The sequence below is a fragment of the Syngnathus floridae genome, chromosome 16 (genome assembly GCF_059516105.1).
Source record: "Syngnathus floridae isolate MCC-2025c chromosome 16, RoL_Sflo_1.0, whole genome shotgun sequence".
NCBI lineage: Eukaryota > Metazoa > Chordata > Actinopteri > Syngnathiformes > Syngnathidae > Syngnathus > Syngnathus floridae.
The window spans coordinates 2939831-2962685 of NC_142428.1; the positions used below are offsets into that span (position 1 = coordinate 2939831).

The 22855-nt window shown below is 46.8% G+C and overlaps 2 protein-coding genes across 6 annotated transcripts; both read left to right on the forward strand.

The window, feature by feature from the left end:
* Positions 1-268: 268 nt before the first annotated feature.
* Positions 269-2911, forward strand: cox16 (cytochrome c oxidase assembly factor COX16). Of its 2 annotated transcripts, XR_015863427.1 has the most exons (5): positions 269-439; positions 511-588; positions 783-851; positions 969-1184; positions 2770-2911. XR_015863427.1 is itself a non-coding variant. In XM_088400555.1 (4 exons), the coding sequence occupies exons 1-4, from the start codon at positions 380-382 to the stop codon at positions 1080-1082; spliced, it is 321 nt and encodes a 106-aa protein (XP_088256681.1). In that variant the 5' UTR covers positions 270-379; the 3' UTR covers positions 1083-1472. The 2 variants fall into 2 exon arrangements, 1 of the variants encoding a protein (XP_088256681.1); XM_088400555.1 differs by lacking the exon at positions 2770-2911 and having other exon boundaries at positions 270-439; positions 969-1472.
* On the forward strand, positions 2906-21738 carry slc8a3 (solute carrier family 8 member 3). 4 transcript variants are annotated; one of them, XM_088400539.1, is made up of 9 exons: positions 2930-2993; positions 4940-5036; positions 5188-5827; positions 5939-7032; positions 14780-14886; positions 19276-19400; positions 19644-19743; positions 20246-20515; positions 20606-21738. In XM_088400539.1, the coding sequence occupies exons 3-9, from the start codon at positions 5255-5257 to the stop codon at positions 20980-20982; spliced, it is 2646 nt and encodes an 881-aa protein (XP_088256665.1). In that variant the 5' UTR covers positions 2930-2993; positions 4940-5036; positions 5188-5254; the 3' UTR covers positions 20983-21738. The 4 variants fall into 4 exon arrangements, with proteins under 4 accessions (XP_088256663.1, XP_088256665.1, XP_088256664.1 ...); XM_088400538.1 differs by having other exon boundaries at positions 5188-5710; positions 5822-7032; XM_088400536.1 differs by having other exon boundaries at positions 5188-7032.
* The last annotated feature ends 1117 nt before the right edge of the window (positions 21739-22855 follow it).

Below are 22855 nucleotides of genomic sequence, written 5' to 3' on the forward strand. Positions count from 1 at the left end.
TTTTGAAATTAGCCTATTAAAGCAGATATTAAGCATTTTAAGGGACAATATACATATCATTAGTGTATATTTTGTGGTCAACAGTTGTATTTTATGTACAAAGTTTAAAACCAGCTGCTTGTTGGATTTAACCAAAATGGACATTTACCGTATTTAATTGGCATCATATAAATTCTTAATTAGGCACTATTTATTAATAATATTTTGATATGAGAACATTTTAATAGTTAAATAGTTTGAAAGTTCCTACGTGAACCTTTGTAGCACACCGGACGTTTTAGTACGTCGAACCAAACCCGGAAGTGCACACCGGCAGTTTAACCCGTATGTTCTTCACGAATATGAAAGTTAAGCAACGTAAAAAGTCAGAAAAGGAGCCATGTTTAGCTTAAAAACACTGCAGACGAATAAGACTGTGCGATATGGAGTGCCTATGCTCGTAAGTATGCGCTTACATGTTTATTCGCATCTTGGTGGTTAGAAATTAGAAAAATAAATGTGTGGTTTCAGTTGTTGGTGGTCGGCGGTTCCTTCGGCCTGCGGGAGTTCACGCAGATCCGCTACGACGCCCAGAAGCTCAAGAGGAAGGTAGGCCACTTTTTCACTCTTATGTCTTTCTAATGCTTTCAAAAAGCCCAATAAATGTCACGTTTTTATTTAAAAACAACTAATGTAGTCATTTTACTCTAATTATGACCAACAATCACATACAATGGCGTAGTCTTCCATCAAAAAGCAGACACAGTCTATTTAATATTTTTCTAACCATCATGTGGTTTCAGTTGGATCCCTCACTGGAGGCCAAACTAAGCCCGGAAAAGCAGTCGGTCATTTTGGAGCAAGAGTATGAGGTGAGGAGAGCAGATGGAAGGAAAAAATGAATGTGTTCAAATATGGAACTGCTGAAGATTGGCTGGCTTACAATGAAATGTTTGCTTCTTCTGCTTCCGCCATCTTGTTTTGAGCAGAAGTTGAAGGATGACAATTTAGACGAGTGGAGGAATATTCGTGGCCCACGGCCTTGGGAGGACTCTCGGGAGTTCCAGGAGCAGCAGAGCATAAAGAGGACCCCACAGAGCTAGGAGACACACATACCCATTAGATATAAAGTGGCGCCTTGAGATATGAGTTCAGTCAGCTCCTGGATCACGCTCAGAAATCAAAACAGCTCTCAAACGACACTGGTGAGCAGCAAATTTTAATTGGAGATATGCGTTGGTGTTGCTGATTGTATTTTAAAACCTGATTGGGGGAAAAATGTCTTTTCGCTAGAACATCAGGTTTTTTTAAAAAAATATTTTGATTTTTCATATTTTTGTTTGTGTTATGAAACTTGATGTGCTAGAGAAAAAGTGCAGATTTGGAATTAGCTAAAAAATATCTCAAGTCTTGTGGATGTTGATAAAATTAGCACTATAATATATACTTTGTAAATACAGTCATTATATTAAATAGAATTTAAAAGAATTGAACAGTTTTTGTCACATTTTCTCAATCAGTTCTCATTCCGTTATACTCGCCTTGGGCACCTGGGGGCAGTCCAAGACAGACAATGAGGCTCAGGGACCTGGCCGGCTATCCAGATAAAATTGATGCCATTGGAAAAAGAACAATCACTATGCATTTTGCATTAAAATGGGGGGGCGGGGCTCAATCTCCAGCTAAAAAAAAACTATATAGACGCTATGTATGCCGGGCACCACTGTGCATTTCACTAAGACAGCTCGAGTCCTCTCAGCTCATTAGTACAGCACTGATATCAGTCGTTCTTTGCAGGGGATAAAGAATATGTTATTATGGTCCATCTACGTGTTTAGCAACATATGAGTAGCTGTTGCTTTCATTTAACATCACCACGCTGATGCTAATTGTTAGCCCGCGTGCTATTGAATGTTAGCTTTCAGGTAGCCTCCCACCATACAGCGCCCGTATCAAGTTTAAACTTGCAAGTCAAAGTAAAAGGAAGGAGGACACGACTCCGGTTTCATCGGTCCACTTTGTAACTCACGCTCTTTCTCCGCCGGCGTCTAAAAATAGTCTGACGTTTGGCAGCTGAGGGGGAGTCCACGCGGAACAAATGCCCCCCGCGGCTCTTTTGCTTCGCTCGCAACATGATGAGCCGGATGGAAGCGTGCCCGCCACGCCCACAACTTCACGGGAGGGAGCGGAAGAGGGGTTGGGCCACGCGTCGCCATGGTGATGATGTTGATGATGATCCGCTTTTGATTAGCATTGAAAACCAACGGGTTTGTTGACTCCTTTTTAGTTTCTTCGAAGGATCCGTAGCATTTATTTTGCATTCATGGGATGAGGTGGTGCAGGTGTACCTAATAATCCGACCGCAGTCCTCACGCTGGCTTCGCTGCAGGTTTTCTCCTCTCAGCTGACGAGGGCGATGACGTAGTCAGCCGCGCGCGCGGGAAGGAGCGACCGTAACCATTGGACACCGCCTCTAAAAATAATCATAATATTGTTAAAGCACCCACCTCCCTCCCTCCCTCCCCCCAAAAAAATAAAAGAGATGAGGAGGCGGTCACGGAGCGATGCGGGAGAGCGTCACTGAATGTGGAGGAAGAGGAGGAGAAGCAGGAGGAGGGACCTCGTGCGCGCGCCTTCCCCACCGGAGAGCGCTGATTCACGGCTCGGCGGCCGAGCGCGAGCCGCTGCGAGCATCCATCACCGGCGAGGACCTTAAAATACTCACCCTCTTTCCTTCCCTCCTTCTCTCCTTCCTCACCCCTCCTCCTCTTCCTCCCTTGTCACTGACAGCTCCGCTCAGTCCCGCCAGACGTGAGGAGCTTCTGGGGGAAGGAGGACATCACCACCACCATTACCAGCACCCAGGCGAGCCCCTCCGACGGATCCCATCCGAGACGCCTCTCGCCGGGGGAACCGAGCCGGCTTGAGGAGGGGTGGTTGTCCACGAGATTTTTTTTTTTGGGGGGGTGGGGAGGGAAGGAGGAGGTGGTGCAGCTTCGACACAAGCTAACCAGGTGAGTGACACCCCATAATATTGCATGTTTATGGATTCGTGTGTGACAGATGGATCAATTAATAATCTTGTACGCATGCTTCAGGATCTAATGAGTGCGTCATTGATGTTCTTATCGTAACACACAACGTGCACAATCTTTTTTGAATTGACATGGGGGGGTTATTGGGAATCCCCCCCTCCCTCACTCCTGGCCCTCCACTTCAGGTATAGCAGATGATGATTAATCAGCAACAGCTGAAGCTCTGCTGAGTGTGCAGCTCAAATGACCCCCCCCTTTTTTTTTTTAAGAACCCCCCACGCACACACACACACGTCCAAAAATAGAATAAGGCCGTCATGTCACGCAGACGATGAATGTGACCCTCTTAGTAATGCCCAACATGTTGTGTGTAGTCGCACAATCCCAGAGGAAATGATTTAATCCGGAGTCAAACTGTTTTTGCCTAATTTCCATGCACACCTAATATTTTGGTGATCAATGAAATGTAATTAAGAGGAATCCCGGTAAGGCTTACCTTGAAGCGAGCCACGTGATTGGCTTGCCGAACAGCGTTTTGACGCTGACGGGGATACGAGATCCACAAGCGCATGAATAAATCATGTGGCTTAATAACTGGCATATATGCACGAGAGCCCCCCCCCCCTCCCCCCCGCATATAAACACGAGTGATAAGTCAGCACAGTGATTGATTGCCCGTCGTCAATGTTTAACACCAATTAATGCAATTACTGGAGCAATCAAGTCCAATGTTGTCATGTAACGTTTAAGTCACGGAGCAAGAATTAAGAATGTCGTTAATTATGTTTTTATGCATTTAAAGTACAGAAACTTGTAACAGTCGAAGGCTAGGAAAAGTCACGAAATGATTTTTTTGGGTTGAGTGTATTCGAGTTCAAATGCCAATTTAAAAAAAGGAACACCAAAGTACCATCGTGTTCAAATGCGAGGCAAAAACAAAAAAGATCATGGAATATTTTCTTCACAGAGCAGGAATGAATAATTAAATGGAGCAAAAAACTTATTGTAATGTAAAATTTGTTCGGTGGAGCATGAGTAAAACTAATTAAACATTGCATAAACATTGCATTAATTGAGTTCAGGCAAGTTCAAACGCAAACAAAAAAATATATATATAATGTGAGATTTGAAGGAAGAATCATTTTGAGTAAACCTTTGATGACAAGCCAAATGGGGCAAAAAAGTCATTAAGTATGCAAGTTGTTGTCGTGTTGCTGCTCATTTCGAAGTCTCACACACAAACCACTAAGTACTTCCATCGAGAAAATCAATAATCACAAAAAAAATTCAAAGTTTGTGAGGCGCACTTAATTGACAAACACGCCGTGGGCGTGTCTATTGAATTGTTTAGTGCCTAATCAATCTTGTAAATCTTTAAGACAAGGAAGACGCTACAAATGGACATGATCCGAACGTACCATTTGTTTTTATGGGGTGGACTGTCCCATTCAAGGCAAACAATGGAAAAGAAATCTTCCCAAGCCGCCGCCGCCGCCGCCCCCTCGGGCGAGCTTTTGGCGCAATGCTAACGTTAGCTTAACGAAGAAAATTCACACATGCTGACCAAACGCTTGACCTCAGCCGTTAACGCTAAACGGGTTGTCATCTCGCATCCCGCCGTTTTCTGTCGCCTTTGATGCTCTTCTAGCATCTGGGCTTTTTTTTTCTTCTTGTAGATGCTGCGTAGTCAGGCCGCAGCTCCTGCTGAGCGAGCTAGTTTGCTTCCCAGCTCACCACGTTTGTATATTTGTCAGTCGGCCATTTGCCCTCCACCCGAGAGAATTGAACACAATCAGGCTCCAGTCGGCGTAATTGGTCTCCACATCCGAAAGGCAACTCCCGTGATTACAAACGGGTCTGCAGGCTAGCGTTTTATTAAACAAACTTTAGCTACATTTTTTTTTTCTCTTCTGTCTTCTTCCCAGACCGGAGTAATTTGCATTTTCCGGGAGAGAAAGAGAGTGAGCAGGGGAATATTTATTCCGGCCTGCCTTAACTTGTCACGATTACGCTGCTCATAAAGTAGGTCGCCCCGTCTGAATTTTTGCACTCGTGAAATTGGGGGAAATAATCTCCCACGCTCTTTCTTTCTGAGAAAAGTTATCTAACCACTCCATGAACAGAAGTCCGAAGAATACGAGTGTCGTTGAAAGTTTTTTCCCGATGTGTTCAGGTGGTGGAAGTCAAGGCCCAGTGCTGGATCGCAGTGCGGTAAGGACCCTTGAGACCAAGGAGGGTGCATGGAGGGCTCAAGGCTTATAAATCCGGGGCGGTTGGCCCGCCTCTGGTTGGGACTGCTCTCGGCAGCCGCCGCCTTCCTCGGCGCCGAGGCCCGGACCACCCCGAGCCCGCCGCTCAGCCCCGTCAACGCCACTTGCCCGGGGAACTACAAATGCAACCCCGGCATCATCCTGCCCATCTGGTACCCCGAGGACCCGTCCATGGGTGACAAGATCGCACGGGTCATCGTGTACTTTGTGGCCATGATCTACATGTTCCTGGGCGTGTCCATCATCGCCGATCGGTTCATGGCAGCCATCGAGGTGATCACGTCTCAGGAGAAGGAGGTGGTCATCCGCAGGCCCAACGGCGAGACCACCACGGCCACCATCCGCGTATGGAATGAGACGGTGTCCAACCTCACCCTCATGGCCTTGGGCTCGTCCACCCCGGAGATCCTGCTGTCCATCATCGAGGTCTGCGGCCACGAGTTCAAAGCGGGCGCCCTGGGGCCGTCCACCATCGTGGGCAGCGCCGCCTTCAACATGTTTGTCATCGTGGGCCTGTGCGTGTCCGTCATCCCTCAGGGTGAGGTGCGCAAGATCAAGCACCTGCGGGTCTTCTTCATCACGGCCGGCTGGAGCATCTTTGCGTACATCTGGCTCTACATGATCCTGGCCGTCTTCTCGCCCAACGTGGTGCAGGTTTGGGAGGGCCTGGTGACGCTGGCCTTCTTCCCCATCTGCGTGCTGCTGGCCTGGGTGGCCGACCGCCGCCTTCTCTTCTACAAGTTCATGCGGCGGAAGTACCGCACCGACAAGCACCGCGGCGTCGTCATCGAGAACGAGGCCGACCGCACCCCCAAGGGCATCGAGATGGACGGGAAGGGGGTCAACTCGCACTTTGTGGACGGCGGCATCAATCTGATAGACCCGGCGGAGGGCAGGGAGACGGACGAGTCCCGCCGCGACATGATCCGCATCCTCAAGGACCTGAAACAGAAGCACCCGGAGAAGGAGATGGACCAGCTGGTGGAGATGGCCAACTACCACGCGCTGTCCCACCAGCAGAAGAGCCGCGCCTTCTACCGCATCCAAGCCACGCGCATGATGACGGGCGCCGGCAACATCCTCAAGAAGCACGTGGCGGAGCAGGCCAAGAAGTCCGCCAGCTGTCTGGAGGTGCGCGCCGACGAGCCCGAGGAGTACGTGTCACGCGTGGCCTTCGAACCCGCCGCCTACCAGTGCCTGGAAAACTGCGGCGCCGCCATCCTCACCGTCACCCGGCGAGGCGGCGACATGGGCAAGACCGTCTGCGTGGACTACAAGACGGAGGACGGCTCGGCCAACGCCGGCGCCGACTACGAATTCACCGAGGGCACGCTGGTCTTCAAGCCCGGCGAGACGCTCAAGGACATCAGCGTGGGCATCATCGACGACGACATCTTTGAGGAGGACGAGCACTTCTTCGTGCGGCTGGGCAACCTCCGCGTGCTGGAGACGGAGGAGGAACTGCTGTCGGCCAACAGCCTCCCCTACCCCAAAGCGGCGCTGGGCTTCCCCGCCGTGGCCACCGTCACCATCCTGGACGACGACCACGCCGGCATCTTCACCTTCGAGAGCGGCGTCACGCACATCAGCGAAAGCGTCTGCGTCATGGAGGTGAAGGTGCTGCGGACGTCGGGCGCCCGCGGCACCGTCATCGTGCCTTACCGCACCGTGGAGGGGCTGGCAAAGGGCGGCGGCGAGGATTTCGAGGACACGTTCGGCGAGCTGGAGTTCAAGAACGACGAGACCTGGTAAGACTCCATTTCTCTCTCATCTATATCAGGAACGGCTGCACTTTCATGCAATCGAGTCGTGCTGACTTTCTTCCATCTTCTGATCGTTTGAATGGTCTGATGATACGGATTAAATAATCGTTAGCTCCAAACAATTTTTTTTAAGCCTCATCCAAGCGTGCATACCTTTGTTCCTCTCGTGCGAGGGGGATTCAATGTGAGGATTTGTCACACAAGAGTGGCAACAGGAAGTCCTCAGCTAACCTGGCATCTCTAATCCCAAAGGATTTTTTTTTCCTCCCCCCCCTCAATTTTCTTTTGTTTACGTGTCCCTTTTGCTTTTTGAGGCCAAGCAATCACACAAAGTGTAACAATGACGTAAGTCGGAATTCAGACTAGATTGATAAGAGCGGTAAAAGGCTGCAATGAATTATGGTGTATGTAAATATCGTTTTTTTTCCTAAAACAAGAACACACCGTAGCAGGATTATAAGTAATAAGATAAACCGTGTCCTGACCTTCCTATCTTTCTTTCTGCCTTTTTTTTGTTCGGTATAAACGCTACAGAATTGCATCTTTGGAAATATTGATTTTTTTTTTTTTTTTCGTGCTGCCTCCTCCTTGCACAAGGGCGCTCAGGCTGTGAATCAAATTGACATGGCACGTCTGACATCCTCCGCTCAGCGGGACCTTCTGCTGGTGTCACAACTCTAGAGGGGAAAGGGAGGGGGCGAGCGTCAGGGTGATCAGCAGGGCTCCTATGGGCACGCCGGCCTCTCTAGGGGGGGGGAAAGTTGTCTTGATTTATGTGCAAGAAGAGACTTCCCGGCGGGGCCACGCAGAAAGGAAGAGCACTTGTATTACGGCCAGAAAGTTGTCGCCGTGCGTTGTGTATCGATCCGTCCATTGTGTTGGGGCCGCCGTGTGACGGCCGCTCCGATGATGAATCGTGTGCAGGTGGGCCCAAAGCTCGGAAAGGTTCCCAAAATGCCAAACGTGATTTGTTTGGAGGACATGTTGCAGGGCACTTGTTTTTTTGGGGGGGGGGAGCGGAGTTAGACATGGCACTGTCCATTTATTGGACCACACATGGTTTGCTGATTTGATTTGATCAATGGTATTGATCTTATCTATCTCGCAAGCTATCTAGCTACCTAGCCAGCTATCTCAGGGATAGGTGCTAGCAGCCCACAGTTGAGCTAACTTTCAGTGACAATCGAAAAATCTGGACAAAATGTCAATTATTATTTTTTTATTATATATATATTTATTATATTTCATTTCTTTTTATTATATATATTTATATATATATATATATATATTTGACCCAGAGAAGGACGGCGGAGGCAGCCGCTTGTCCTCCCCGGAGACGCGGCGTGTTTAACAAGGCGCTGATACATTCATAAACTAATTAGCGGACAGAGCAGAATGAGCTGCGCTAATTGTCGTCGCCGTCGCGCCTCTGCGAGCTTGTAAATGCGCCGGGTCACGTCGAGGGTTGCTCAAACTTTTTTTTTTTTGGTCCAGACACCCCCCCCTTACATTTATGTATTCATCTTTTTAAAGGACAGGATCTAATAATCAGAAATTATTTAGCGGGTAGCTAATCCAAGGCCTACTTTGGAGTCACATCAGATTCCTGCAGCAATGACTGACACGACACATGTCCGCAAAACTGCTGACCGTGCGCATTTTTTTTTTTTGCTAGTACTTTTCAAGGCGTCCTGGAATAGCCGCAGGTTCACCTTACCGCCATGCAGCACCGGCTCATTCTTTCACCCCTTTTTTGTCAGCATGAAGACATTTTGTAACAATGTTGTTCAAGTAATGTGAATTTGACTCTCGTTGTAACAATTTGGCAGTAGGCCATTCCGAATTGCGCTTTCTTGTAAACAAGTACAAGTCGGGTGTCAATGAGTGTTCTGACATGACGCAGATTGCGGGATTAAAATACGTATAGGAGGCACGTTCTTATCTGATCCAACACACCGGAGCTACTAAACGGCACACACACATCCTCGTGCAGGTTGAGTGGTAATAAATATGCTGGCCCCGCTGCATTCGGCGCTCTCCGTCAGGGGAATGCAATTAAGTTAAGGCTTATTTATAACGCAATCCGGCACCGGCTGTGTCACCGGCTCCTTCCCCGCCTCATCGAGTGCCGCGTAAATCTGACCGGGGATCAGATATTCGGGCAAAATTGTCAAGTTGTGCTAGCTCAGATTTGAGGGGATTTTTTTTTCAAATTGAAAATCAAAAGTAGGTATCATTCCGTTGTTTTGTCTGCAGCTCGGTAGATAAAAGAAGCGACTCACGCGTAAATATTCTTTATATCCAGCACCAGAGGAGAAGGGAGTTGGAATCATTCAGGCGAAAGCTTTGTTGTGCATCACTCCTAAACACCGGCCAGTTTCATCCCGGAGGAAAACCCTTGTTGGAGGCCCCCCGAGGCGGTCGGCCGCTCACCCGCTCGATGCCTCGGGGGGGGATAAAAGTGGAGCCATGTGCTCGCCACATATTGGAAGAAGAAACAGATCGCTTGAGCCTCGTCTGGATATTTACAGCAAACAAAAGCTGAGATTTCCCATTTCGGAGTTTTCCCGTGGATGCTTTTGTGTGAATTTGGAGGCAAAGCCAAAGGCTCGGTCATGAACGGTGATCAGGGTGGGAGGAAGCCGGACAGGAGGCAGGCGATGATGGGGGGGTTGAGTTTGGCAAACAAACACACTCAACACAGAAGCCTCCGGGGCTGGAGACGTTGGCCGGCTTGTCACATCGCACTCCCTGGCGAAAGATGAAGAGGTTACACTGGCGGATCGCAGCTCTGCCGGTTCCCCGCGGGAACCCTCTTCCTCTTTACAACACTCCACCTCATCTTCCCCTCCATCAGCTCCTTTTATGTAATCCTGTCAGGAAAGCAATGTTCTTGGCTTCTCCTGCTCTATTGCCACCTTCCAGCATTTTCTGTTGGGGATCATCTCTCCCAAGCTAATGGGAAGAGCTTTTTCCACTCTCCTTTTTTCCTTCATGTTTTATTGAAGACCCCCGGGCACCGGTTCAAGATGGCGGCCGACTTTTGTTTGAACCTGCACTCATTTTGGAGGCATTAGGGACCACGTCCAAACTTTGCATGGACTTCCCTCAGCGGTTCAAGTAGCCACAAATAAACACTTTGAAAAAAGAAAGTGTAGAACCAGAAGAAAGTCCTGTTGAAGTCTACCGAAAGGAAAAAAAAAGTTATGGGATGTGTTACGAGACTACATTTTCTATTTAATGAGAATAGTTCCGACGAGAAGTTAAAAGTACTGCAAAAAAAAAAAAAGTTTTAGGAGAAAAAGATTATAATACAAGAAATCTGACTGAGATAAATATGAGAAGGAAGGACGGGGTATTTCCAGAGGGGAAAAAAAAGAAGATGGTGGATAACGAGAGGCCGGGAAACAAAGAGTGGAGGAAAAGCCAGCCGAAGTCGCCTCGAACGAGGCGTGTGGGCGACGACTTCTTTGAAAGCGTTCCTCTCATTCTCCTCGTTAGAGATCATCCAAGACTTCCTGATGACAACATCTTTGATGTCTTCAAATGTGCGTCTTCTTCTCGTTAGCGGGCGCATCGTTAGGGCTAGCGTCATTAGCGCACGTTGTTTTTTTTTCCTTGCCAAGTCTTTTTTATCCGTTGCGGTTATTTGATGTGTCTTTGATTAATCATTCCACAAGACACATTCTTTTGTCACTTTGAATACTTGAAAGCACGACAGATGTAATTCTCTGTCAGGTAAAAAAAAAGAACTATTTAAATAAATTCCTGGCCCTTATTTTGCACCCTGGAGCCAAAAAAACACAAGGACCTTGCACTTATTGCATCGTTGGCTTTCAACGTCAGGGTCAAAACGGTTGCCGAGGGAAAGTGAAAGTGAAAGTGAAGCCTCGCCGTGATCTGCCAGAGTGCTCGCCATCGTTCGGGCGGCGATATATAGGAGGCGCTTTTAATCTGATCTTGTTTCGAGCTTAACCTGCTTCAGTGTGTGTGTGTGTGTGTGTGTGTGTGTGTGTGTGTGTGTGTGTGTGTGTGTGTGTGTGTGTGTGCTATAACTTGTGGTTGCAGCCCTTTTAATGGAACTCCTTGGCCCTGACACTTCATCAGAATGTCAATAAAAGAGAAGGAGGAGGAGGAGCAGGGCTTGTCTATCGGTGACTGATGAATGCAGCAAACACGCCGAAGCCTTCGGAAACATCAAAGGCGTGCATTTGTAAAAAAAATTTAAAAAGACGATGTGCATCACGTCAAACTAAAAAAAAGCTATTTTTGCAAACATAAAAAAAACATTTAAAGATTTCCTCCTGGCAAAACTTAACCTACATGTTGTCATAAACATCATGGACAATAAAGTTTTAAGCAGACTCAACTTTAAATAGAACAGACAATTTAGTTTTTGGAAAATCTAAGAAGCTAACCACTCAAACGGATTCCCGACCTCGTCGGTAATGACCAGACAAAGGGATGAAAGGAAGGCAAAAAAAAAAAGGATGCAAGAGAGGAGAAGCACAGAGGATGTTTTCCCTTTTGATTCCCCCTCAGTGTCACCCTGATTATGTAACTGCCACGTGCTAAAAATAAAGCCTGCAGTTCGAGCCGGGAATGCTGTGCACACTCGCACACACTTTGTGCGGTTGCCATGGCAACGCAGCCTCCCTCAGACGGAGAGGAGAAGCGGCATGACTTCCTGGAGGGAAGGAGCAGGAATCTCATCACTGCCCGTTGCTTTTCCTGCCTCTCGGTTTATTTATTTATAGAATACGACACGGTGGATTAGCGGACAGCCTCGCGGCATTTCAGCCGAGGCTCGATGTTGCCTTTGAAGGATGACCAAAAAAATATATTTGTGAATTCAAATCGTATCTTTAGGAGTTGACCAAATGTTTCCAAAATGGACTAGTTTAGTTTCACTTTAAAGATGCTCGCTCTCTCGCTCTCAGGTCTTTAGCTCATCGATTACATTTAATGGCTGTGTTGGAGATACGCTCCGCTAACACTAATGCTAATGAGCAATTATGTAAGATGAGCTAATGAGCGAGCGGCTATAAATAGCTAGCACTCCACATCGCGCCCATGCATAATGTAGACGACAGTCGCTGAAGGCCGAAAAGGAGACACTTAATGAAGCTATGCTAGCTAGCTAGCAGGACGCTGTATAATTAGTGTCAACGGTTTTTCCTGACTAGTTTGGCTCAATTAATTCTCGTTGGCTGCTATGCAAGTCAAAACACATACTATCTGTACCCCAAAAAAATAACACGTAAGTCGGCAGCGTTGGTGACGGCTCGATGGCGATGGCGACCCATAAAATCAGGTCAGCATGCCCGCATTTGCTCGTAAACTCAGCGGTGGTTCGCTGAAAATAAGGACGGGACGGGAGAAGATGTACGGAAATAGCAATCGCGGGACAAGATGGGGTAAGGAGAAATGAGATGGAAGAAGAGGCTGTAGTTTGTTGCGCCGCCCCGCTGCGCCGCCCTCGTTTTTAGCGCCGGCTGTGATATGAAGGCTCGTTTTTTCCATCAGTCTGATTGCCGGAAACATCCATTTCCTATCTGGCTGTAAACTCTTCACATGGTCTCAGTACGGTGCCCTGTGGGACTCCACAAGTGTAATGGAGACACCTTTTTTGGCGATGATAAAGGACGACGGCGGATTTCATATGCTTGAACGAGCATGTTAATATTTCATTTTGTTAATTTATGCAATGGACATTCTGGTGGAGGGGACACGGGAAGAGTCCCCTGGCCGGGACTCCCCTCTGCCTTCTGGTCCTCCCGTGCATGAGACCTCTTTTACCACTTTGTCACCCCTCACTTCCTCCGCCTGCACTGGGCATGTTTTTTCCGCATGGCCGGCTAACCGTGGCGCGGCGTGGTAGCTAGCCCGTGTTTTGTACACCAGCTCGGCTTTTAGCGAGCGCTCCGTCTCTCTCTCTCTCCGCCGGTCTCAGTCAATCCGTGCATGAGCAAACAAGAGGGCATGCATAAAACATGAAGCTTTAGCTCGTCGTTCCGGTCCGAGGCCATTTCCGTGTGACGTTGGCGTGCGGGTCCATTTCCTCGAGTGATTAAAAACATGGATAATGACCTCTGGTGAAGCAGCATGTGGCACGTTAAGGTTATTCTCGTCGGCGCCCTTCAGAAGGTTCTCGTTTGCTGTGAGAAAACCCGAAGTTCGATTCTGTCCTCCTTCGGCGGCAGACGACGTGACTCACGCTCCGCTTTTATCACCAGATTTATAAACAGACTCCCTGAACGGACGAACGGCCATTTGAACGTCAGTCCCGATTACGTCTTCTGCCACGCCGCCTGCTAATGTTGATGAAGATTAAACGTGACAGACGGTGGCGACACGCTCCCCGAGATGGAATTAGCATTCCGGCCCGCCCAAGACCGACGACCGTTTATCCCACCGTTAGCGATGATGAAATAAAGAGTGATTTATTTCTTCTAACTTTCCTCGGGGACACGACTGAGTGAGTTTTAAACCGCCGTGGCCGCAGGATGCCACACAGCATCTGCGCACGTGGGGCGGGGACGAGAATATAAACGATATCCATTGAGAGAAGGTTAACCTGGCCGTTAACACCGCGCCCCCGCCCGCCAGACGATATTAACGGCCGGCCTCGCCGCAGCCCCTTGCCAGCCGGCCGTACGATGCGGGAGCCTTAAATTTGCAGCCAACACGCGAACCTTTTGTGTCGGTGGGCCGGCTGCCAGCCCCCTTTTGTGTCCCTGCCGGGGATTCCCTGTGACCCCAATAAGTGTAAAAGTAAATGCTTCATCTGTGGACCATATTGGTCCTTTTATTTATTTATTTAAATTCTTTACAAAAAAGAAATTGCAGCATCACAATAGCCTTTGTGTGTGTCACATTGTGTGCGTTTGCATCCCCCCCCCGGCTGTGAATAAGAGATCACAATTTTTCTTTTTTTTTTTTTCTTTTTTCACATATTTGTGTGCTCAGGCGTGCGTTGTGGTTGCAGTTGAATGTCACGGGCAACACTCACACTCCCCCTTGAGAAAAATATCCGTGACTATTTTTAGAAGTGGATCTTCCTTCGCCTGCCTCTTCTCAAATAGTCACGCCTGTCGACGAGACTAACGACTGCTACTGATACTACAACGTAATATCGCAGTAAAACTCCAGCGTAAACTTTCAAAAGTTTGATAGCGAGGAAATAAAAATCCTTCCTGTGGCGAGCTGGCCGCTGAGCAGCTGGACTGCCCCATCAATATTACATCGATCAAAAAAAAAAAAAAAAGCTCGGTCGAGGCGGGCACGTCATCAAAGTTCTTACTTGGCAGCTTTGCTAACTCGACGGCTGAGCAAAATCAGATGCTGCTCACTTTTTAAGGAGGAGATGGCACAAGACGTTTTTGCATAATGCATGGCGGACAGCCTGAGGCTCTTTTTTGGAACATCAGCCCCCTCCCTAAAAAACAACTCCAAAACAAATGGAAGAAGCTTGTGATGTGGCATACTCCAAGATTTTTTACCTGATATTGAATAAATGTAAAGCTAACTTGACCTTTTGACCCTCTAATTTGACCTCTTGAGTTGCTCTTGCACTGTTTGCATGAACCGCTCGTCACCTGCTCACTTTTCCTCCACGCAGATGATTAATCCCACTATCTGTCCTTCCATGGCATATTAACCTCCTCTTCTACTTTTCCTTCTTCTCCTCCTTCTCCTGTTCTTTTTTTCTCTTCCTCACGGCCCATCGCAGCAAAGTAATCCGCGTGAAAATCATCGACGACGAGGAATACGAGAAGAACAAGAACTTCTTCCTGGAGCTGGCCGAGCCTCGCATGGTGGACATGAGTCTCCAGAAAGGTGCGCTGCTTTCTTGCTTGCTTTCTATCTGTCGCTTTTCCTCTTCTGCCTTTTTTTTTTTGCCCTCAAGCCTCATCTTGCCTCACTTATCTAATTAACAATTCATTGCTGTCATTTTAACTCCAAAAGGAACATCTTCTTTGTTTTTTTTTGCTAAACTGATGCTACGGCTAAAATTCCCCAGCTACCTTTTGTTTTTCTCTTAATGTCAACAAATGAGGTTTTACCAGAAATTAGTATTAGCATTTTTTTTTTGCACCTTTAAGCAGTTTGGACGTCATTTGACAGTTAGCCGTAATGTTAGCGTTGTCATTAGCATTTATCCTGAGTGACTCCTAATCCTTATTTTCATGTTTTAATGCCAAACTGACTGTATTTTGTCATCTAAATTCCATTATGTTCCCATTTTACATAAGAGCACCTTTAGTTTGATGACCGATGACTGTATTATGACTGATAATCTAGTTCAACGCTAATGCGGCTATGTCAAATTGTTTTCATCATTAACTTTGCGTTTCCGTGCTTGCTAGCGTCTGCTAAAAACAAAACTCCGTCGGGTCTTTTCACGAGGCTGCCGTTATCTAATGCGTTGTTGTTATCTAACCACGCTGGAGGCCAGGTGGACAAGCTGGTATGGAGGGAGCTCAGAGTAACGCTTTAGCGTTAGCTTGAAAACAGACAGCGTGGCGACGCTGTCGGAACGTCGAAGAAACAAACTTCAACTAATTAACTCGCACAAGAAAAATAAAAACACCCCTCAAGCAACCATTAACAAATTATCCACTCATCTACAAAAGTCACTTTCCCCCAGCTAGCAAAAGTTAGCTTGTCGGCTAAATCTAAGAGCTGTGTTAAAGAAAAAACAGGAGGGGGAGAAACAAATGGCGTCGGCTCCCAAACAAAACGACGACTTCTCATTTAATATTCATCCATTACGCTCCCGCCTTTAATAAGGCGCCCCAAAACAAACCCAATCATCTCTTATGAGCTACAATCTACATATGAACATGGAGGAGATTAGCATAAGGCGCACGTTCATTAAAAAGAAGGCGAATGAAAGCTTTTCGTGGTACGAGATTAAAACTGCTCATTAGCGACACAAGCGTCGCTACGCCGAGCGCACCGACGCTCGGGTGGCTCGTTCGCAACCTCCCGGGAGGCGAGGGCGCCGTTTACTTTAGCATGTCAGGTTATTGACATGCGCCTCGCTTAGCCGCCGCCCGTCATCCGGCATCTTCATCACTTCACTGACGTCTGAGCTGTCTCGTGTCTCGTCAGCAAACTGCCTCACTGTTGACTCAAATCTGAAAAAGCCTTTACTGGATTTGCCGTTTATTTGTCTTAAATTGATAATTGCTTATGGAAAGAGTTTATTGATCATATAGTGATGATTTGAAGGCCGCTTGTATTTGTATTTGGTCGAGGGATGCGTTTGTCTTAAATTCCTCAGCTTGTTCCCTCCTGAATCTCATGTGACATTACCAGAAGGTCGTTTCCAAGGACTTTCCATGGCAGGCCTCAGGATTTCCACATGAAATACGGATTCAATATTTGAGCAGCAACCCTCCGAGGTTTTGCTTTCCCCTCTTGAGCGTTCACGTGAGCCAACCGGCTGTCAGCCATTCCGATTCATCGCCGCTCGAATCCCTCGGCGGAATGGAACCTTGAGCTCATTACGCCGCTTTTGCCAGGCGGGGTCACGAGCTGCATAAATCCTGATGTTGCAAGACGTATGAGGAAGGGGAGGAAGAAGAAAGCCGCCTTTCAACACAACTCAACCTGCAATGAAAATGGTTTATGTGTTTGAATCGGGACTCGTAAGATCAGGTGTTTTTGAATCAGGATGTCTGGATGAGGTCTGTGATCTGTCCAGATTAGGTCGGTTTAGATTGTTTGGATCAGGTCTTTGTGTATCTGGTCTCTTTGGATCAGTTTGGTTTGGATCAGGTCGACGTGTATCTGATCGATCCGGATCAGGTCGGTTTGAATCAGGTCTGTTTGAATCAGGACGGTTTGAATCGGACTGGATGAGGTCTTTCTGGATCAGGACTATTTCGATCAGGTCCGCATGGGTCAGTTTACAGTTCTCAGGTGTTCAAAGGTAAAACTTTCATGTGCTTACATCACATTTTCAGCGCAGCAGTTGGTTATTTTCAGTTTTATTTCTTAGACCCCCCAAAAAAATGAAAACCTCAATTGTTTTTCTGGTGTCTGACTCCAATCCCAGAGTACAGCAGGGCTCCTTGAATACAGATGACACCATTTTGATTGAAGTCTTAGGGGGACGGCATGAATATGTCCAGAGACTCACGAAAAGTATTGACTGCCGTGACATCCATTTAACATCCCCGCCCTCAATACAAGAAGGATTCAAGTGTTCATTATTCTTTTAATAAGAGAAATCTCCGCCACGCCAAAGCCGGGAAATTGACGCATTGCGTTTGTCTCCCCCAACAACAATTTCACTCCAAATACTTTCTGTACCTCATCATGCCAAAGTTGGATAGTTTTTTTTCCCCCCCCCAACTAATGATGGAGAATTTTTCCTTCAAAGATTGTTAATAATGCAGCGTGACTTTTAAATGAGTAGCTTTTGATGACTTTCATTAGGGTGTCAAGTTTTTTGACATTCCGGGAAAAGAATGAAGTCAGCGGTGTGCACACGCCCGAGTGGTCCCGTCGGCCGTTCGAATTAAATCTACCCATCCGTGATTCTGGAGTGATTCCCAAGCCATTCCTGCGCGGCGCCGCGGCAACCGGAGGGCCTTTGAGTCGTGACATTTGGCTGTTGAAGCACAACATCGCCGGCGCCATCTTTGAACGCCCGTCAGAAAGTGCGCGGAAGGAGGTGCTGGAGCTGGAGGGACATCAAAATAAAAAATTAAAAAGCTGTCACGTGTGAACATCAACACGGAATCAGAGTTGGATGGCAGAATCCGATTCACACTCCCGAGTAGCCGACAAAAGTGCGTCACCCCACTTTTTCTTCCAGACTGAAGAGTCGCTGCGAGTTGTCGTCTAGTAACCGTTGCTATGGCGACAAGCAGCAGTCAGTCAGTCAGTGAGGTGCTGAGGTGTAATAGATTCAAATGGAAGCAGACAGGAATAGAAAAGAGGAAGTTGCAGAGTGATATTATGCTGGGCTCCTCTGGGACCACTTTAGGGGGGGGGGGGGGGCACGCAACCTTTCCGTATCGGCTCTCATTATGTGCCTGTCACTGATGACCTTCTCAAAAGCCTGGTGAAATGCAAAGCAGCTGCGTGATTCTGACATCTTTGCGCACACAAAATGGTGGCCACGTTACCTATCGTCATCATGCAAAACACGTCGGTGGCCGCGAGCACGCTTGCCGCCGCTAACGTTAGCCTCCAGCAAGGCTACTTCCAAGAAGGAGAAATGTGCTCGGCCCAGACTCCCAGGGGCGGAGTCATCATTTCAAAAGTTGCTCGGGGGTGAAGCAACTTTTATGAGCAACACTGATATGGATGAATGTGTGTGTGTGTGTTTCAAATCAATGTCCTTTTGCATCATTGAATGATTTTTTCCAAATATCACCAAAGATCAAGTCAGTAAATGCTAATTTGCTGTGTTCAATTCATCATTTTTTCATAATTTGTTTAAATTTCAAGAATTATTTAGCGTGGCTTGAGGACAAACATGAATCATTTTGAGAAATAATCTCACATTCCACTGCTACTCTCCATCTTTTTTTTTCTTCCTCCACTTCCTTCACTCATCCGTTTCTTTTTCCTCCTCCTGTCATCTTCCTCATCTTCACCTCTCGTCCTCTGCAGCCATGCTGCTTGCCGACGGTAAGTTCCCCATCATGCATCTGTGTGTGTGTGTGTGTCATTAAAACTGGTAACAATGAAGTCACAAAGTCAAATCTGACCAAACTAATTTTTAATTGTTTTTTTTTTTGCCATGAGAGCAGGCCGGAGTTTAAAGGGGACGATGATGAATTTTAAACAAAACACGACCATGCACGCCGTGTAATTGATTTCCACGCATGCGTGTGTGCGCGTGTCAGCGGAGGAGCACTCGGCTGTGATCTTTAATGGCGTCGTTGTTAATATTTAATGCTCAGAGGCGTGTTGTCAGCAAAGAGCGGCACGATGACAAGGTGTCTGCCTCGCCAGGCGTGTTGCATCCTGGGAACCTCTCACATGCAGGCGCCTCGCTGCCTTCTTGAGCCGCCTCTGCATCCCTATGTCCACACTTCAGCACCAGGCCTTTTATTTTTAGACTCCAGAAAGTTCTGCTTTTTAACAGTACACAAGTTATGTTTGACGTCTATTCTCGTCAATGGCACTGAATGAGTTCATTTAATTGCCCCCCCCAAAGTAACTTTTCCATCAAATATTAAATTTCTCCCTCTGTCTGTGCAGACGTTCCAGACAGGAAGTTCACATCGGATGAGGAGGAAGCCAAACGCATCGCCGAAATGGGCAAGCCGGTTTTGGGCGAGCACGCCAAGATGGAGGTCATCATTGAAGAATCTTATGAGTTTAAGGTGAGGAAGCATTATTGCAGTGCAGGCGTTTGACCACTAGAGGGCGGCAGAAAACTTAAGACTATCTCAGAATAATTACATTTATATTCTTGTCAATATGAAACGATAAAGTGGTTTGAATTTCCAGTCTGCTCACGGAACAATTTCAAGCTAATAGTGTAGTGTGACGCTGCTTTGAATTAGGACGTTAAAGGCGATGCTGCCACCTTGTGGTCACTGCGTCTGATGCACTTGTGATGACAGAGCACCGTGGACAAGCTGATCAAGAAGACCAACCTGGCTCTGGTGGTGGGCACCAATTCATGGAGAGAGCAGTTCATGGAGGCTATCACCGTCAGCGCAGGTAAGGCAAGAAATTTTACTCAGCTTTGCTCATTTTAAATCTTTGATTTCCTTTTCTTCAAACACCTCTCATGTTGCACCTTGTGGAGGTGTAGCAAATATTTTCATCCAACGGGGAACTGATATCTATTCTTATGCATCAAAACATCTCGCCTTCAAATGTATGCATTGGAATTCGAGTGAAGAACCCGGTAGCAGAGAGAGGAAAAAAAAAAAAAAGAAAATTCATTCATCAGATGATGCATAGAGGCAGCAGCGGCGGCGGCGGCCGATCGTCACTCTCGCCATGAAATATTCAATCCAGCGGCGCTTTGCGTGATTTTCTTTTACGGGCCGGAAAAGGCACGCAGGTCCTTCGAGGCCTGACACTTTGAATAAGCGCACAGCTCACTCGCTCTGCTTTTTCCACCTTAGGAACTTCTGAGGTGATCTTTGGCAAGCAAAAGTTTTGGGACGCTGATAACTTTAATCGTCAAATTTTCTCTTTCTATTCTCATTTCTAGATGAGGATGAAGACGACGCGGGCGAGGAGCGCCTGCCGTCCTGCTTCGACTACGTCATGCACTTCCTGACCGTGTTCTGGAAGGTTCTGTTCGCTTGCGTGCCGCCCACCGACTACTTGAACGGCTGGGCGTGCTTCTTTGTGTCCATCGTCATCATCGGCCTGCTCACGGCCGTCATCGGCGACCTGGCGTCGCATTTCGGCTGCACCATCGGCCTCAAGGACTCGGTCACCGCCGTCGTCTTTGTGGCGCTCGGGACCTCCGTGCCAGGTCAGGATACTTGGACAATGTGGATTGTCAAGATCTGATCGAGCTAGCTAGCTATACATTTTTTTCAAAATCTCCCTTCTCTGTCCACAGACACGTTTGCCAGCAAGGTGGCGGCGGTGCAGGACACGTACGCCGACGCCTCCATCGGCAACGTGACGGGCAGCAACGCCGTCAACGTGTTCCTGGGCATCGGCCTGGCGTGGTCGGTGGCCGCCATCTACTGGCACAACAAGGGCAAGCCCTTTGTGGTGGAAGCCGGCTCGCTGGCCTTCTCCGTCACGCTCTTCACCATCTTTGCCTTCCTGGCCGTCACGGTGCTGCTGTACCGGCGGCGGGCGCACATCGGGGGCGAGCTGGGCGGGCCCCGCGGGCACAGACTGGCCACGTCGGGTTTCTTCTTCAGCTTGTGGTTCCTTTACATCCTCTTCTCAAGCCTGGAGGCCTACTGTCATATAGAAGGTTTTTAGACGGGGACTTCTTCCGAAATGGACCAGGAGAGACTTCTACCACCCCCACCCCTCACCCCTCGTCTTACCCCCCCCCCCCCCCCCCCTGCTTCAAGCCCTTCCGCTGGGCTCACACGGAAGGCGGTGCTGCCCGCCCTGCGCGGACCTCCAAGGGGATTGCCCAGAAGATGCCAAGGAACGGGGTCCAGCATTCCACCGCAAGGAGGCGACTGCAGTCTTATATAACTGGAGAGTCTATTTTTCTCAACAACCTGACCAGGAGCGACTTTTTTTTTTTTTTCTTTGTAAAGAAAAGTATTTTTGCCGAACAAAACGTGACAAAAGGAACCAAACAACAGAAGAAGTATGGACTTCACAACCACAGACAGTTATTGAACATGACTTCCACTCTCTATATCGCTCTTAAATAATATTTCCTTATGTCTTGTATATTTTCAGCATTCAAGTGCACTCACGAAAAGAGCAAGGGATAAGACTCCATCCTGGAACGGTGTCTTGATGTTTTTGAAGGTCACACATAGCTGTTTTAGTCACGAATGATTTCAATACATATCTCGGTCTCATAGCACCCGCTCACAAGTTTTCAATCAAAAAGAATAATGAAAAATAATTGCTGCAGAGATACAGTGGATACATTCAGAGAAGTATTTTTCTACTTTTTCCTTCCATTGCACTTTGCTGTCGACTTTGATGTATGAAGCACTTTGCAAGCAAGAACATGTGAAAATGGCCCCTTTTTAAAAACTATTTTTAAAAGCTGCATTCTTTTTTTCGCCACTTGAGGGCAGCAACTAAGCTGGAAAATAAAGAGCGTGCCCTTCCCCGCACACGTCATTTCGTGTAGAGTAAAAAATATGAGAAAAGAACTACTTCAAGAAATTATTATTGTATTTAAAAGGTTATTGTTGTTTGTTTAATTTTAATAGGAAGACATCAATAATCATCCGGTATCTTACAATTACTTAATTTTATTTTGTATAATGATTTTCAAATAATTTTATAAAGTTACCATTTATTAAATACTCAACATTTTTTATTTATATTTTAAAAAGTCTGGAAAGTAACAGCACTACTGTTATAATACTGTCACACCACGACAATACCTTTTATTATATGGAAGGTAATATCACTACTGTACGAACACCAGGTCTTATCCAGTACCTTAATATTTATGAATACTATTTAATTTCTTATTTTTTTTAATATAATCTTCACATAATTGTATCACTTGTTTTGTCTTATAAAAAGAGCAGAAGGGAACGTCATTAATGTAACACCACTAATTACCTTTCACCAAAACAGAATCGGCTAAATATATATTTGAAAATCACTGAAATCATTAATAAAGTCAAATGTCGTTCCAGGCTCAAACTGTAATACCAAAGAAAAAGCAAAATCAGAGAGTCCAAACTTTGAAAGTTCCACTGTAAACAAGATAAATATGAATAAAAAATCTGTGACACAGTTTGTCTACTTTAAGGCAGTTTCTTTTATTTCTTTTCTTCCTTTTTTTAATTGGGAAAGCTTCTGTACATATACATGATAAAATGGACCTTTTCACGCACTTCTTGAGCCACATTTGATCTTTTTTTTTTGTTTCTCTTTCTATGTCTCTTAAACCGACAACATTGGCGTTTTTCCTCTCTGCCTTGACTCATTTGTGTTTTTAAAATCTGTGCCAGGATATGTGGTGGAATTTTTTTTTTTTTTTAAATGCTTAAAATCAGTCACGTGACTTTGTAGAGACCTCACTGGACTTTGTGAGTGTTTCACTTTTATGGTCTTTTGTAAAAGGCGCGATGTTTGGGGTCGGGGGAGGTTACATTTTAAAAGTTCTCCCGGGCCTGCTATGAGATGTCAAATTTCAAAGGAA

What these genes read in the sequence shown, in the direction of transcription:
- slc8a3 (XM_088400537.1), top strand. Translation starts at nt 5,255, where the DNA reads ATGGAGGGCTCAAGGCTTATAAATCCGGGGCGGTTGGCCCGCCTCTGG. An exon ending in TTCAAGAACGACGAGACCTG is followed by an intron (nt 7,033 to 14,779) that starts GTAAGACTCCAT and finishes GGCCCATCGCAG; the next exon opens with CAAAGTAATCCGCGTGAAAA. An exon ending in GCTCGGGACCTCCGTGCCAG is followed by an intron (nt 20,516 to 20,605) that starts GTCAGGATACTT and finishes CTCTGTCCACAG; the next exon opens with ACACGTTTGCCAGCAAGGTG.
- cox16 (XM_088400555.1), top strand. Translation starts at nt 380, where the DNA reads ATGTTTAGCTTAAAAACACTGCAGACGAATAAGACTGTGCGATATGGA. An exon ending in CCCAGAAGCTCAAGAGGAAG is followed by an intron (nt 589 to 782) that starts GTAGGCCACTTT and finishes ATGTGGTTTCAG; the next exon opens with TTGGATCCCTCACTGGAGGC. An exon ending in TTTTGGAGCAAGAGTATGAG is followed by an intron (nt 852 to 968) that starts GTGAGGAGAGCA and finishes TGTTTTGAGCAG; the next exon opens with AAGTTGAAGGATGACAATTT.